Below are 15,147 nucleotides of genomic sequence, written 5' to 3'. Positions count from 1 at the left end.
CTCCTTTCTCTTCTAGTCTGTTCTCTGGGGAGGCAGTAAGGGGCCGTGGAGCTGGCATCGGGAGAGGCTGGACTTCCTGTCTCTCTGTGCTGAATGGCTGCGATGGCGCCCGCTCTCACTGACGCAGCAGCTGAAGCACACCATATCCGGTTCAAACTGGCTCCCCCATCCTCTACCTTGTCCCCTGGCAGTGCCGAAAATAACGGCAACGCCAACATCCTTATTGCTGCCAACGGAACCAAAAGAAAAGCCATTGCTGCAGAGGATCCCAGCTTAGATTTCCGAAATAATCCTACCAAGGAAGACTTGGGAAAGCTGCAACCACTGGTGGCATCTTATCTCTGCTCTGATGTAACATCTGTTCCCTCAAAGGAGTCTTTGAAGTTGCAAGGGGTCTTCAGCAAGCAGACAGTCCTTAAATCTCATCCTCTCTTATCTCAGTCCTATGAACTCCGAGCTGAGCTGTTGGGGAGACAGCCAGTTTTGGAGTTTTCCTTAGAAAATCTTAGAACCATGAATACAAGTGGTCAGACAGCTCTGCCACAAGCACCTGTAAATGGGTTGGCTAAGAAATTGACTAAAAGTTCAACACATTCTGATCATGACAATTCCACTTCCCTCAATGGGGGAAAACGGGCTCTCACTTCATCTGCTCTTCATGGGGGTGAAATGGGAGGCTCTGAATCTGGGGACTTGAAGGGGGGTATGACCAATTGCACTCTTCCACACAGAAGCCTTGATGTAGAACACACAACTTTGTATAGCAATAATAGCACTGCAAACAAATCTTCTGTCAATTCCATGGAACAGCCGGCACTTCAAGGAAGCAGTAGGTTATCACCTGGTACAGACTCCAGCTCTAACTTGGGGGGTGTCAAATTGGAGGGTAAAAAGTCTCCCCTGTCTTCCATTCTTTTCAGTGCTTTAGATTCTGACACAAGGATAACAGCTTTACTGCGGCGACAGGCTGACATTGAGAGCCGTGCCCGCAGATTACAAAAGCGCTTACAGGTTGTGCAAGCCAAGCAGGTTGAGAGGCATATACAACATCAGCTGGGTGGATTTTTGGAGAAGACTTTGAGCAAACTGCCAAACTTGGAATCCTTGAGACCACGGAGCCAGTTGATGCTGACTCGAAAGGCTGAAGCTGCCTTGAGAAAAGCTGCCAGTGAGACCACCACTTCAGAGGGACTTAGCAACTTTCTGAAAAGCAATTCAATTTCAGAAGAATTGGAGAGATTTACAGCTAGTGGCATAGCCAACTTGAGGTGCAGTGAACAGGCATTTGATTCAGATGTCACTGACAGTAGTTCAGGAGGGGAGTCTGATATTGAAGAGGAAGAACTGACCAGAGCTGATCCCGAGCAGCGTCATGTACCCCTGTGAGTAGACCTCATGCATGATAGCATTCTTGAGAAATGTTGGCACAAGGAAGAATGAATGAATCGCCATTATGGAGAGAATGTGATTCTTTGTACATAGGTGTCTAGGTTCCGTTTGTTTTTTCCCTGATGTTGGGTAGATGAGTGCATATACATGCTAGTGAAGAAGGGGAAGATATTTTTGCTGCAGGGTTGTGTTGTTGTAGTCTAAATGGTGGTAATTTCCTTTTGAAGTCTTACTAAGAAAAATAACTAGGAGACATCTTATGTGTAAAATTGTACTAGTACCTCTTTAAGAGTGAATTTAGATTTCTTTTGAAACTATATATAGGACATGATAAGTTAATGGCCTGATTGTTGAGATTTTGTTGTTTCCAGTAAGCAGGGACAAATGCTGAGTTGACCTAGTTACCTTTGTAGGAAATTACAGTTGCTTTTGATTGAACTTTCAGCAGAGAGCACACCCAGTCTTCAATTTTAACACTTGAGATTTTCTTACATTTTAAGGACTGACAATTAGAAAATGCTTCAGAATATGTAATACATCGCCTCCAAGCACAGTCTACTTTCACAACCTGACTCTCTTCCTATTAAAAAAAAAAAAAAGCCCATTTTAAGCAGATTTGTTAAGCTGAGTTAAATGTATTGATGTATTTGGAATAAATTCTTACTGGGTTGTTTTTTTTGTTGTTGTTTTTTGTTTTGTTTTGTTTTGTTTTTGAGACAGTTCCGCTCTGTCGCCCAGGCTGGAGTGCAGGAGTGCAGTAGTGCGATCTCAGCTCACTGAAGCCTCTGGCTCCTGGGTTCAGGTGATTCTCGGGCCTCAGCCTCCCTAAGTAGCTGGGATTACAGCCACCCGCCACCAAGTCAGGCTAATTTTTTTCTTTTTTCTTTTCTTAAGTAGAGACTGAGTTTCACCATGTCGACCAGGCTGGCCTCGAACTCCTGACCTCGTGATCCGCCCACCTCATCTTACTGGTTTTTCTAAATCTGTTGGTTTGAGAAAATTTTACATAAGCTTTTTATGGGTGGCACTCCAAATTGGCATGGTGGAGACAGAGACGTTTCACTCCTGTCACTCCCAATTCAGCATCTATGTACTTAAATAAAGCAGTACTATATTATAACACACTTAAAGATACATGTTAAATAAGTGCATTTATCTCCTTAGGAATATCAGATTTGAGAGAGAGCATGAGGAGTTGGAAAAGAGGGGCAGGATAATTGACTAGTAGATCTTCTTTCATTTTCTCTTTGCTAGAGGCTGGCTTACTGGAGAAGGCTGAAAAAGATGAATATGTGGGAAGAATTGGTGTTTCCTTGACTGTATTAAAAGGTGATGAAGATTTTCACTGGAGTGTTTGGTTGTTGAGACAGCTGTGATTTTTAAAAGTAAATTTTCTGGTTTCCCAATTTTGTTTATATTATCTGCATGGATATTGTATCTGAAATGAAACTTTTTTTTTTTCTATTTTGAAGGAAGAAATGGATAATTTTTGCTGAATTTCTTCCTTGTAGACCTAGTTCTATTATCATTTGTTAGTTCACTGTGCTCAAGTCCACTTCTGTATTTAGATTTAAAGCAAATGCTTCAGAGGCTTGCTTCTTCCGTAACCCATCTTTCTTTAAATGGATTAGTAGCTTAATTCAGCTTGCTAATATTCATGGCATTATCCCCACTAACTTTGCTGTTTAAATCACCGCTTTAAAAATATCTTGATTAACGTTAAATATTTTGTGCTTAGAGGTATAATAAACACTGTAGTTAAAGGATTTTAAATTGCATGCACTTATTTTGAGTAACAGAAAAGCACCTAGACACTATAAGCTTATTGTTTTCAGGATACGTTGCATTGAAAACATTTCTGAGTTTTGGTACTGTTGTAGGTAAGTGTTACAAACCAATGAAATAAAAGTACCTGAGAATTTTTCTTATTCTGTAGGATAGTTTAATGACTTGGAAAAACCTTAAGGCCTTTCATTCACTACTTAGTTCTGAGCATTCTTCTCACATAATGGTTTATGGTTTGGAAGGGTGTGAAGTGTATAAGAACAGCCAAAGGATGGCTTTTAGGAAACATTTTGGGATCAGTTGAATCCTCTTGCAATTAAATCAACTGATACTTTAAAAAGTTGAATTTTCATGCGTTAGATCATATTTGGGTACTGAAAGTACTCTGAAGTACATGCTCTTTTTGCACATTGTAATTGTATTTAGGGCCGGGCACGGTGGCTCACTCCTGTAATCCCACCCAGCACTTTGGGAGGCTGAGGCGGGCGGATCACTTGAGGTTGAGAGTTTGAGACCAGTTTGACCAACATGGAGAAACCCCGTCTCTACTAAAAATACAAAATTAGCTGGGCGTGGTGGCACACGCCTCTACATCCAGCTGCTCTGGAGGCTGAGGCAGGAGAATCGCTTGAATGTGAGAGGCGGAGGTTGCGGTGAGCTGAGATTGCACCATTGCACTCCAGCCTAGGCAACGAGCGAAACTCTGTCTCAAAAAAAAAAAAAAAAAAAAAATTGTATTTAAACTAAAACCACCAGTAAAGCATAAATACTTTAAAGTTCTTGTTGAGCAAGATCACCGGGTTGACTCTTAAGGCTGGTATTTCTTTAGCCAAGTGTTTGTTGATCTTCTGAGCGTTTTAAAGGTTTTCAGCAGTTGACCAGACAATGAGAATGGAGGCATTGCTTTAATTTAAAAAGAAGAAGAAAAAGTTGTTCTTTGATGCTGAGAAATGAATCCTAGAATGTAGTTAGTTAATTCTTCAGGAACTTGACCCAGCTGGTGAATTTTGGCTCCCCCCACCCTTCCAGTAGCTGGTCTGTTTTTACTCTTTTGCCCAAGATAGAGTCGTGGGCTAGGTTTCGTCTAGGCAGCCCTGATGAAAATATTTAGTAGAGGAGACTGTTGGAATGAGCTGTTTTTAAATGATGTTGCTTAAATTACAAGTGGATAGTTCTGTGGAAATTATAATCCCTTTCTTCACTAAGAATTCAATTGTTTTTTTTTCTTTCCCACCTCCCAGAGGAGAAACAGTGATCCATTCTGTGTCGTAGGTACATGCTAGCTATAGAATGATTAATTTTTCTGTGTTGTTGAATGTTTAGCAAATTGTATGTTTATCATTGTATTATGCTTGACAGTAAACTATATTGCTAAATGAGACTTTAGAGAGAGTTTTTTAAATTAATTTTTATGGTTGACTGATTTTATGTCTGGTTTAAAAACTCTTACCCTTTTTGTTTTAAACTCTTCTTGAAAAATTTTCGTGAAATATTTCACATATCTTCCTTTCTTGGTACAGTGGACATATAACTGCTTCTTTGAAAATCCTGCAGTACGTTGTGTTTGATATGATGTCACTAAACAATGATATTTCATCACTGTGGAAGATACAGGAATTTAAATTTTATCTCCTTGATTATGGGATTAAGAAGGAAGCTGCATGCTTCCGTAAATATCTTAATGTTTAATTCTTAATTGTAGATGTAGAAATAAAAGCATTTAATTATCATATGTATGTAATGTACTTGCTGAGTTGTGCTTGCTCTTCTTTCTTTTATATTCTTTGTTTTTCCCTCTTAGAGTTGTTTTTTTTTCCCTGCAATTTTGTTTAATTTCTGGACCCATTCCACATTTTGCTAAATTTGCTTTTCGTTTTCTGGGTCCTGTGCTTATAAACTTCTATATAGTAACTACTTGTTAAAATAATATTTTTTTTCCAGAAATTCTCTTAATTGTGCTCTTAAATCAGCAGTGTTCTGGGTACCTGGACCACATTATGTAGGTCTCTCTCTCCTAAGTTTTTTTTTTTTTCCTTTCTTTTTTTCTCTCTGTCCCCGAAATTTTTTTTTTCTTTTTTTCTCCCAACTGTTACTCTAGGCTTATCTTGAAGTTCAGTATAAAAATAACCTCATAAAACATTTCATTGTGATTACTGAAATATTGTTGAGGATATTCTCTGTATTCTGCAATGCCTTCTTTATAAAGACCTCAGGGAGAAAGATGTGCAGCCAAGAATAATTGTATGTTTGTCTAAGCTTTTAGTCTGTTTTTATTACCTGGGTGCTGTAATTGTTCACTAGGTTTCTTTTTTCCTATTGACATCTGGAAATTTAGAGCTAAGCTTGTACCTTTTTAATAGCTTCATTTTGTTTCCCTATTTTCATGTTTTTATTTCTGGTTGAATTTATGCTAACCTGTGTTTTGTCTAATAGTCTCCTGAAGTCTGTTTCAGATCAGGGTTGGGTAAAAATAAACTATGGATGCAGTTCAGTGACACTAAAGCGCTTATTTGAATTTTGGATGGTCTTGATTGCAGTGAGTTTTCTCACCCTCAGGAATTTTTTTTTTTTTTTGGAGACCGAGTCTTGCTCTTGTTGCCCAGGCTGGAGTGCAGTGGTGTGATCTTGGCTCACTGCAACCTCTGGCTCCCGGGTTCAAGCGATTCTGCTGCCTCAGCCTTCTGAGTAGCTGGAATTACAGGTGCCTGTCACCACGCCCGGCTAATTTTTGTACTTTTAGTAGAGGCATGGTTTTGCCATGTTGCTCAGGCTGGTCTCGAACTCCTGACCTCAGGTGATCCACCCGCCTTGGCCTCCCACAGTGCTGGGATTACAGGTGTAAGTCACTGTGCCCAGCCCTTTTTTTTTTTTTGAAACAGAGTCTCACTCTGTTGCCCAGGCTAGAGTACAGTGGCATGATCTCAGCTCACTGCAATCTCCACCTCCCAGGCTCAAGCAATTCTTCTGCCTCAGCCTCCTGAGTAAGCTGGGATTACAGGCGCCCACCACCATGCCTGGCTAATTTTTGTATTTTTAGTAGAGACGGGGTTTCACCATGTGGCCCAGGCTGGTCTCAGAACTCCCGACCTCAGGTAATCCACCCACCTTGGCCTACCGAAGTGCTGGGATTACAGGCGAGAGCCACTGTGCCTAGCCCCTCCTGGGGAATTTTATCCTCTTGGAGTTTATGAAGACCTCATGGTAAAATGAATTACCAGTGTGTTTATAGGTTTTGCTTTTTAGATACTTTGGAATGTTCTATATTGTTGCTCTTGGTCGGGCTTGGTGGCTCATGTCTGTAATCCCAGCACTTTGGGAGGCCAAGGTGGGTGGATCACTTGAGGTCAGGAGTTGGAGACCAGCCTGGCCAACATGGTGAAACCCCATCTCTACCAAAAATTCAAAAATTAGCCAGGCGTGGTGGTGCACGCCTTTAATCCCAGCTACTTGGGAGGTTGAAGCACGAGAATCACTTGAACCCGGGAGGCAGGAGTTGCAGTGAGCTGAAATCTCAGCTCTGCACTCCATCCTGGGTGGCAGAGTGAAACTGTGTCTCAAAAAAAAAAAAAAATACCTGTAATCCCAGCACTTTGGGAGGCTGAGGTGGGTGGATCACGAGTTCAGGAGATTGAGACCATCCTGGCTAACACGGTGAAACACCGTGTCTACTAAAAATACAAAAAATTAGCCGGGCGTGGTGGCGGTCCCCTGTAGTCCCAGCTACTCGGGAGGCTGAGGCAGGAGAATGGCCAGAACCCAGGAGGTGGAGCTTGCAGTGAGCCGAGATCGCACCACTGCACTCCAACCTGGGCGACAGAGCGAGACTCCATTTCAAATAAATAAATAAGTAAAAATAAAAATGAAAAAAGTAACTCTTACTTGAATTTATTAAGAATACACAGATGATGTTGCCAAAGTGGCAATCAAATTGGTTTGTCATTTTTTACTTTTTATGTATGTTTGTATGTATGTATATATTTGAGAGTCTTGTTCTGTCACTCAGGCTGGAGTGCAGTGGCGTGATGTCAGCTCATTGCAGTCTCTGCTTCCAAGGTTCAAGTGATCTTCCTGCCTCAGCCTCAGGAGTAACTGGGACTACAGGCATGCACCAAACACCCGGCTATCATTTTTCTACTCTTTATCATTTCATAAAGTGGTGGGTTGGGAGGAACATCAGCCAGGATACCCAAGTCTTCTCAGCTAAACCCTTCTCTGCTAAAAACTAGCTATAGGACTAATGTAACCATTTTTCTAATTAAAGTGAGGGAGCTGACCCTACGTGACCTTTAGGTCTCAAACTACTTTGAAATGTGACTGTTTATCTTTAAATAACATGAATGAAACTATTCTCATCACCATTTTTTTGCATTGGGGGAAGCTGAGGCAAAGAACCTAGCAAAGCACTGGTATAAGTTGAAACAAAACAGGTTTCTTGACTTGTGACTTAAAGCTTTGGTTCTTCTAATGCCTTCATTCATTTCTTTGGTTGATTTACTTTTCATAGTCCATTAAAGTGATTATCTTATTTCTTGATGTATGGGATAGAAATGTGGGAATAATTTCATTGTATTCTTACAGAATTTACTTCAGAGCTGAGTAAACTTTCATTTGTTGAACACCTTTGATTTAATGCCCCTTGGCTTTTCTCCTAATCTGCACATGACGTCAAGTGGCAGAAGTAGGAACTTGTGTTTTTTTCATCTATTCCTTTCTCATTTTTTTCCTGAGAAGAAACGTAGGTAGTGAAAATCATTCTTAGTGCTTGTTGTGGGATTCTGAAGAAAGGAACTTAGGCATCAGGAATTTGGGTGTTACCCATTTACCGTAGATATAGTTGCTATAGTGTTTTCTGCCACCTTGTGATTGTTGTTTTTGTTCTCTGAAGTGAACGTACTCTTTTATGGTAGTGTTAAAGTCATATAATAAGTACTTATGGAGTAAGTAAATGTGTAAGACACAAGAGATAACAGATGAATAAGCTAAGTTTGTATCCTCAAGAAGTTTAAAGAGTGAAGGGAGTGAAGAACTTAGACAAAGATGAATGTTTAGAACAGTGCCTGGCACTTAGTGATGTTAGAAATGAACCTTGAAGGTTGGCAAAGATTTTGATAGACAGTTTTCTTTTGATTGTGACCTACTGAGAGGTCAGTATAGGCAGAAAGCACAGGGCACACAGAGAAGACAAGTTGAAAGGTATAGGGCTTTGGTGGCACCATGGGAATGGGATATGTTGAAGACATAGTATTGTAGGTACAGATGATAAATGTAATGTGAGAAGAAAAAGAGATAATTCCAGAAATGATGTAGAGGTAAATTGAATGGGACTTAATAACTGTGATGTGTGGGGGCAATGACGGGGGGGATCATCATAGGTGATTGAAGTTTTAAGCCTGGCTGACTACAGCAATAGATGGTTACCAGAAGCATTTCAGTACTCAGTTTGCAAAATAATCTTAATAGCTCATGAGAGTCCAGGTTCTTTACTAGAGTCTTAAAAATGAAGGTTTCTGTATTCCTTACAAGTTCCAGCAAGTGTTAAAAATGAGGAAATGGCTGGGTGCAGTAGCTTGAGCCTGTAATCCCAGCTCTCAGGAAGTTGAGACAGGAAGATGGGTTGAGCCTAGGAGTTCAAGGCTTGGGTAAGCTATGATTGTGCCACTAAACTCCAGCATGGGCGACAAAGTGAGACCCTGTGTCTGAAAAAATAAAAAACAGTGAGGAAATAAGCTTCCAAATAATCTTCTATAAATGGGGGAGGAGTTGCTCTGTAGAGACCTGAAAACCTTCACTGGAGGAGTTTGGATTTGATTAATTCATTCATTAACTCTACATTGAATGCCTGCTACATGCTGGGATGCTAGGGATCCAGTGGTTAAGAAAGATACAATCCTTGTCTTGCCCTCATGGGGAATATAGATTAGAGAGAGATTAATATTTAAGCAGGTAATTACATAGATGATGATATATTTATGATTGTTGTGGGTGCTACAGGAACAAAGTTCAGAGTGATCTGAGGGTGCATATTGGATATATCTAGGCAGCATGTGATGGGGATGTGATGGTGAGTCTTCTGAAGGAAGTGACATGTAAGCTGAGACCTGAAGGATAAGAGGGAATTGGTGGGTGAGAAGGGGCTTTGCTGCTGATTGAGGAAAGAAGACATGCTAAGGTCCTGGAAATGGAAGGTGCTTGACTCTCAAAGAACAGAGCAAAGTATAGTGTATTTTACAAGTAGTGAGAAATGAGACCAGAGAGGTAGCTAGTTGCCAGATCATACAGATGGCCTTGTTGATTATATAAAGTTAAAATTTTTATTGTGAAGCCATTGACATGGCTTACGTGATTTGTATTTTTCAGACCCCGCTTGTGTGGAGAAGGGGAATAGAGGTGAATTTAGGCTAACCAGTTAGCTGAATGGTGGACTCAGCCTTTGGCAGGAAAGATTTAAGAGAATTGGTTATTGGAAGTAGGGGTGATGAGGGCTTGTGACTGATTGCATGTGGTGAGCAAAAGGGAAGAGGTGCCATGGGTGATTCCCAGATTTTTGTTTGGCAGGGGTTAACTTACATTGGATGGATATGTCAAGATGGAGAAGGAGCAGATGAGGTAGGCATTCATTAATTTTTATTTAAATATTTTCCTTTGTTGGGTATACCTGGAGTGTCCTTTGTAGAGCCCCCGATTAGGCTCTACAAGGACAAGATAGCTGGTGGGTTTTGTAGTCCTAAATGGAAGATCAGTCCAGGAGGTACTTTAGAGTTCTTCTGGCCTTGACACATAGAATGTAGAGAGAGGAATGCATCACCTATGCCTCCCTAAGAATGGTAGTACTTTCAGTAACAATAGGGAGGTCAAGATTATAAGGGAAATTAATGACATCTGTTTTCAGGTATCAGTACCTCAAGAGATTAAACATGAGAATTAAAGTGAGAGCCAAAATGGTTTTGAAAAAGTTGGGCAACATGATTTGTGAGTAGTGGAGAGGCATGTCCTAGTTACGCAGTGATAAATAGTCTTGCATACAGTTCGTGCTGTTCTGTTCTGCTCACCCATGGGCGTGTTTGGAAGTTTGTGTTGGAACATGCATATAACAGGACTGGGGATGTTAAGACCAGGAGCTCTGGTCTCTTCTGTTAGGTCCTCCTTTCCTCAGTCCTCAAGACCCTGTGTCTTCCCTTTGACTAAAGACCCTTAATGATGGAGACATGGGGGTGAGAGAGTGGTAGTCATGGTGAGCAAGTGGTAATCTGGGTGACACAGGAACAAATCCTAGCTGATGCCCTTTTCCCTTCCTGCTCCTTAGCCAGGCTCGAATCCCTCTTCCTGGGAGATCTTCCTTGAGTCCTGTTGCGCACCTTGTTCTTCCTTCTCTTTGAGTGCCTGTTGACAGTGGTTATGATCTCAGCACTAGCTTAACACTGACACTAATTATTCTATTTTTTTTTTTCTTTTGAGACGGAGTCTCACTCTGTTGCCCAGGCTAGAGTGCAGTGACACAATCTCAGCTCACTGCAACCTCCACCTCCTGGGTTCAAGCTATTCTCCTGCCTCAGCCTTCTGAGTGGCTGGGACTACAGGCGCCCACCACCACACCCGGCTAATGTTTGTACTTTTTAATAGAGACAGGGTTTTACTGTGTTGGCCAGGCTGGTCTTGAACTCCTGACCTCGTGATCCACCTGCCTCGGCTTCCCAAAGTGCTGGGATTACAGGCCTGAGCCAACACGCCCGGCCTCTAATTTTTTTCATGCTTTTGGTTCTTTAACATAAGCATCAGGAGGCAGCATGTTTCTTAACTTAAAAAAAAATTATACATTAAAATGCACTTTAAAAGATCGAAAGTGACCATATAGAAAGAATTAAAATGCATGTAAATATAATGTTTCAATTGTTTTGTCTGCTGGTATATATCTACAATTTTTATGTTTTTCTTGATAGTTATATTCAAATATTATTTTGAGATTGTCACATTTTAAAAATAGCGACAGTAATAGTTAACATTTATTGAACATCTTTTAAATTGCAGAATGATTTTCAAGCAATATTTATGAAAATTCAGTTTTTAAAAGGTAACAGCTTTATGGAGATATAATTTACATACTGTAAAATGTACCCTTGTAAAGTATGCAATTTAGTGTTTTTTTAGTGTATTGACAGAGTTGTGCAACCATTAACACTACCTAATTCCAGCTTGTTTTTACGCCCCTGCAAAAGAAGCCCATGCCTATGGCATCACTCCCTGTTCTTCACCTCCCTCCTGCTCTCCCTTGGCAGCCAGTAATTACGTTCATTTGCTGTCGATTTGCCTCTTACGGACATTTCTTATTAAGTGGAATCATATAATGTATGGCTTCTGTCATTTAGCCTAATGTTTTCAAGGTTTATGCATATCTTAGCATGTATCAGTACTATATTTGAATAACACTTCATTGTATGGCTATACCACTTTTTTTTTTTTTAAATGGAGACAGGGTCTTGCAATGTTGCCCAGGCTGACCTGAAACTCCTGGGCTCAGGCTTCCTGCCTCAGCCTTCCAGCCTCCAGAGTAGCTAGAGTTACAGGCACACACCTGTGTGCCCAGAGACCATGTTTTGCTTATCCATTTCGTAAGTTCATGGACATTTGAACTGTTTCCACTTTTTGGCTATTATGAATAATGCTGCTGAGCACATTCGTGTACATGTTTTTATCTATACATATATTTTCATTTCTCTTAGGTATATAAATAGGATTATTTGCTGGATGATTGCAAATTCAATTTTAATTTCTTTTCTTTTCTTTTTTTTTTGACACAGAGTCTCACTCTGTCGCCCAGGCTGGAGTACAGTGGCATGACCTTGGCTCACTGCAACCTCTTCCTCGGTTCAAATGGCCAGGCTGGTCTTGAACTTCTGACCTCAAGTGATCCACCCGCCTCAGCCTCCCAAAGTGCTGGGATTACAGGTAGGAGCCGCAGCACCTGGCAGAAAATAATTCAGGCATTAGAATGAATCCTTAATGAGGTAGATTGGTTAGGCTGGGATGTGGTGAGCAGAAGAAAAGGAGTAAAGGATGAACTGACTTCTAAATCTCCTGTTTGAAATGCTTGTTCCCCGGTGCCGTGAAGAAACAGCACTTGAACATAAATTTAGTTTACTTAGTAAGGCCATTTTTACTTCCTGCAGAAAGGGTACACTCACCGGCAGTTTTGCCATGAGAGTACACCCAACAAAGGAGATAGGGTCATTTATAACCTGACGCATCTACCTTACTGCTGTTTCCGGTTTCCTTTGGCTGGAACGGGACCTCACATTCTGTATTTGTCCCGATTGGTTAGTAACTTAGAACTTTTTAAAAGAGGCAAAGTTAGAGGGGAACAAAGGAAGGAGGAAGTAACTTGTGGAATGTTGAGAAAGGTAAAAACACTTTTAAATAAGGAAGAGGAACAGGCTATGACCTAATGCTTGCTTGGACCAGTCTAAGCGTGCCAGGGCAAATATTTAGGCTAAATTGTGGGAGCTAAGAACATAAAGTACATTGATTTCTTTATTATGGCTAGCAGATATTTAAGAATGTTAGCACAGGTCTTTGAATAAATTTTGCTTCTAAGAGAAGTTACTATTTATTCTTAATTAGAGAGGAAAGTCTTGAAGAGGAACCTCTACTTTACTTTTTACATCCCCCTTATTTCTCTTTTCCTTGTTCACTCCTTATTTCTTCTCTTCATCTCAAATTGATCTAGTAATACTTATTTCTTTGTAGTTCTCACAGACCCAACTCCTAGTCACCCATCCATCAGCTTCTCCAGCCTGCCTTCTCTGATCACCATTCCCTTTACCCCCAGGTGGGGCTAAGTTCCTTTGTTTCCCACCCCCCTTAACCTCCAGGACCTTGTGCATTAATTGTTTTAGCCAAATATTTGGGGATTTTTTTTAGGTATCTTTGAGTTACTGGTTTCTAATTTAATTTCATTTTGTTCAGAGAGCATACTTTGTATGACTTTAATTTTATAAAACATTTTTAGAGGTTTGTTTTGCACCCCAAAATTTTGTCAGTCTAAGTGAATATTCCATATGTACGTGAAAAGAATTTTGTATTCTGCTCTTGTCGGGTGGAGTATTGCATAAATATCAATTACGTCAAGTTTGTTGATAGTGTTATTAAGATCTGTCTGACTTTCTACTTGTTTTGTTGATTACTGAGGGAAGTGTTGAAGTCTACAGCTATTGTGAAGGATTTGTCTGTTTCTCCTTGAAGTTCTAGCAATCTTCATGTATTTTGAGGCTCTGCATCTATGTATTTTGAGGCTCCTTCCTAAAGTCCATAAACCTTTAGGAAGGATTGTTTTATCCTCTTAATTATTTAACCCCTTTATCTATATCTATATCTGTTAAGAGGTAGAACTGAAATGGCCTTTTAATGATCTGGCCCTTCCTTCATTACAACCTACTTTGGGCAGGGAAAGTCCCATTCAGTCTCTGGAGTGCCTGGTTAAATCTCTTGAACGCAGTAGGCAGCACAGGTAATTGTGGAACTGAATGTTGAGTCAAATAAAGCCTGTGGGTTGTTTTCATCCTCTGTACTGTCCAGTATGGTAGCTACTAGCCACATGTGGAGAGTTAAATTAATTAAAACTAAGTAGGCCAGGTGTGGTGGCTCACACCTGTAGTCTCAATACTTTGGGAAGCTGAGGTGGGAAATCACTTGAGGCATCAGTTAAAGACCAGCCTGAGCAATAGGGTTTTGTAAAAACCCTGTCTTCACAAAAGAATTAAAATAGTTGGGCATAGGATGGCATGCCTGTAGTTCTGCCTATTTGGGAGGCTGAGGTGGGAGGATTGCTTGAGCCCAGGAGTTTGAGGCTCTAGTCAGCTATGGACTGTGCCACCACACTCCAGACTGGGTGACAGAGTGAGAACCCATCTCTTAAAAAAAGAAATTAAGTAAAATGAAAACTTCAGTTTCTCCAGTGGCACTAGCTGTTATACATTCATTTCAAGTGCTCTGTAGCCACGTGTATTGCACCACACAAAGGTAGAGCATTTGGGGCATTTCATATCATTACAGAAAGTTCTCCTGGACTCACTGTAGTCAGTCTGCCTCTGTTAGACCAGTGAGAATTTACCTAACATCTCCTTTTCTAGCCTTTTATTTGCCCTAAATCCTGCACAGCTTGGGTAGCCCCAGCGGTCTGGCTGAGTGAGGTCCTCCTTTGTGGAGACTCTGGGCCCAGCATTATTTGTGTATGTGATGGTATTGCATTTCTGCAATAAGATTTGGGGTCATGTGTGAGATGACTTTCCATTATTTGTTGTTCTTGGTGGTAGGGTGAAGAGGCAGTCAGTTAACTCATAGTTAGAAAATCTGCCACAGTCCTGGTAAAAGTAAGCTAAGAGTCATATATGTAGGCCAGAAGGGAAGGAAGGATTAGGATTCAGAGACTTTTGGTTGAGAAATTAAATTTGATAACTCAGAGAATTTCAGTGTTATAAAAGTGTAAATGTTGATATGCAAACTGAATTGTGAGATGTTAGTATGTCCTAGTGTGTCTGGGTTCTCCTATATAAAACCTCTTACGCAGGAGTCACTGGCCAAATTATTTGTCTATGGAACCCCCCTGAGATTTGCTAAGAAAGTTATGCTTAGACTCCTCTCTACTCATGGATATGTTCTGTAATTCCCACACTTGGGAAACAGCTTGGCCATGTGATTCATACCAAATGGCAACTAGGTGCAGTTTATATGTTTTACTAGAAATATGGCTTCTTGCTCGATTTCACTATGTTCATAGTGCCTCTTTTGAGGTCTGTGTGTATATTCTATTTATGGAAGTTAAAAAGTATTTCAGAAATGCATATATTAATCTGTGTGGAATTTCTCTTATCCTTTTTCCTTTCTAATTCTTGCTTGGATATTTGTCTCAAGAGATGGTCCAACATTTAAAATAGCGAATAATATCTTAGCCCATCCAAAAACGATCCTTCCTAAAGGTTT

General features: G+C 40.5%; 1 protein-coding gene across 15 annotated transcripts in view; it reads left to right on the top strand.

The window, feature by feature from the left end:
- Window positions 1-15,147, top strand: part of LOC115934629 (KAT8 regulatory NSL complex subunit 1-like) — an 80,834-nt gene that overhangs the window by 53,530 nt on the left and 12,157 nt on the right. For 6 of the 15 annotated variants that reach the window (XM_063705780.1, XM_063705779.1, XM_063705778.1 and 3 more), the window contains 2 exons: window positions 17-1,382; window positions 11,970-12,117. In XM_063705780.1, coding sequence (XP_063561850.1) covers window positions 94-1,382; window positions 11,970-12,009 — 1,329 coding nt within the window. In that variant the 5' untranslated portion in view covers window positions 17-93 and the 3' untranslated portion in view covers window positions 12,010-12,117. Of the gene's footprint in view, window positions 1-16; window positions 1,383-2,109; window positions 2,375-2,643; window positions 2,775-9,729; window positions 9,781-11,199; window positions 11,243-11,969; window positions 12,118-15,147 lie in introns of all 15 variants that reach the window. The other 9 variants (XM_063705787.1, XM_063705786.1, XM_063705788.1 and 6 more) reach the window with 7 other exon arrangements.

This window comes from Gorilla gorilla, chromosome 4 (assembly GCF_029281585.2).
Source record: "Gorilla gorilla gorilla isolate KB3781 chromosome 4, NHGRI_mGorGor1-v2.1_pri, whole genome shotgun sequence".
In the NCBI taxonomy this organism is placed as follows: Eukaryota; Metazoa; Chordata; class Mammalia; order Primates; family Hominidae; genus Gorilla; species Gorilla gorilla.
This window is presented reverse-complemented; position numbering and strand designations above follow the sequence as displayed.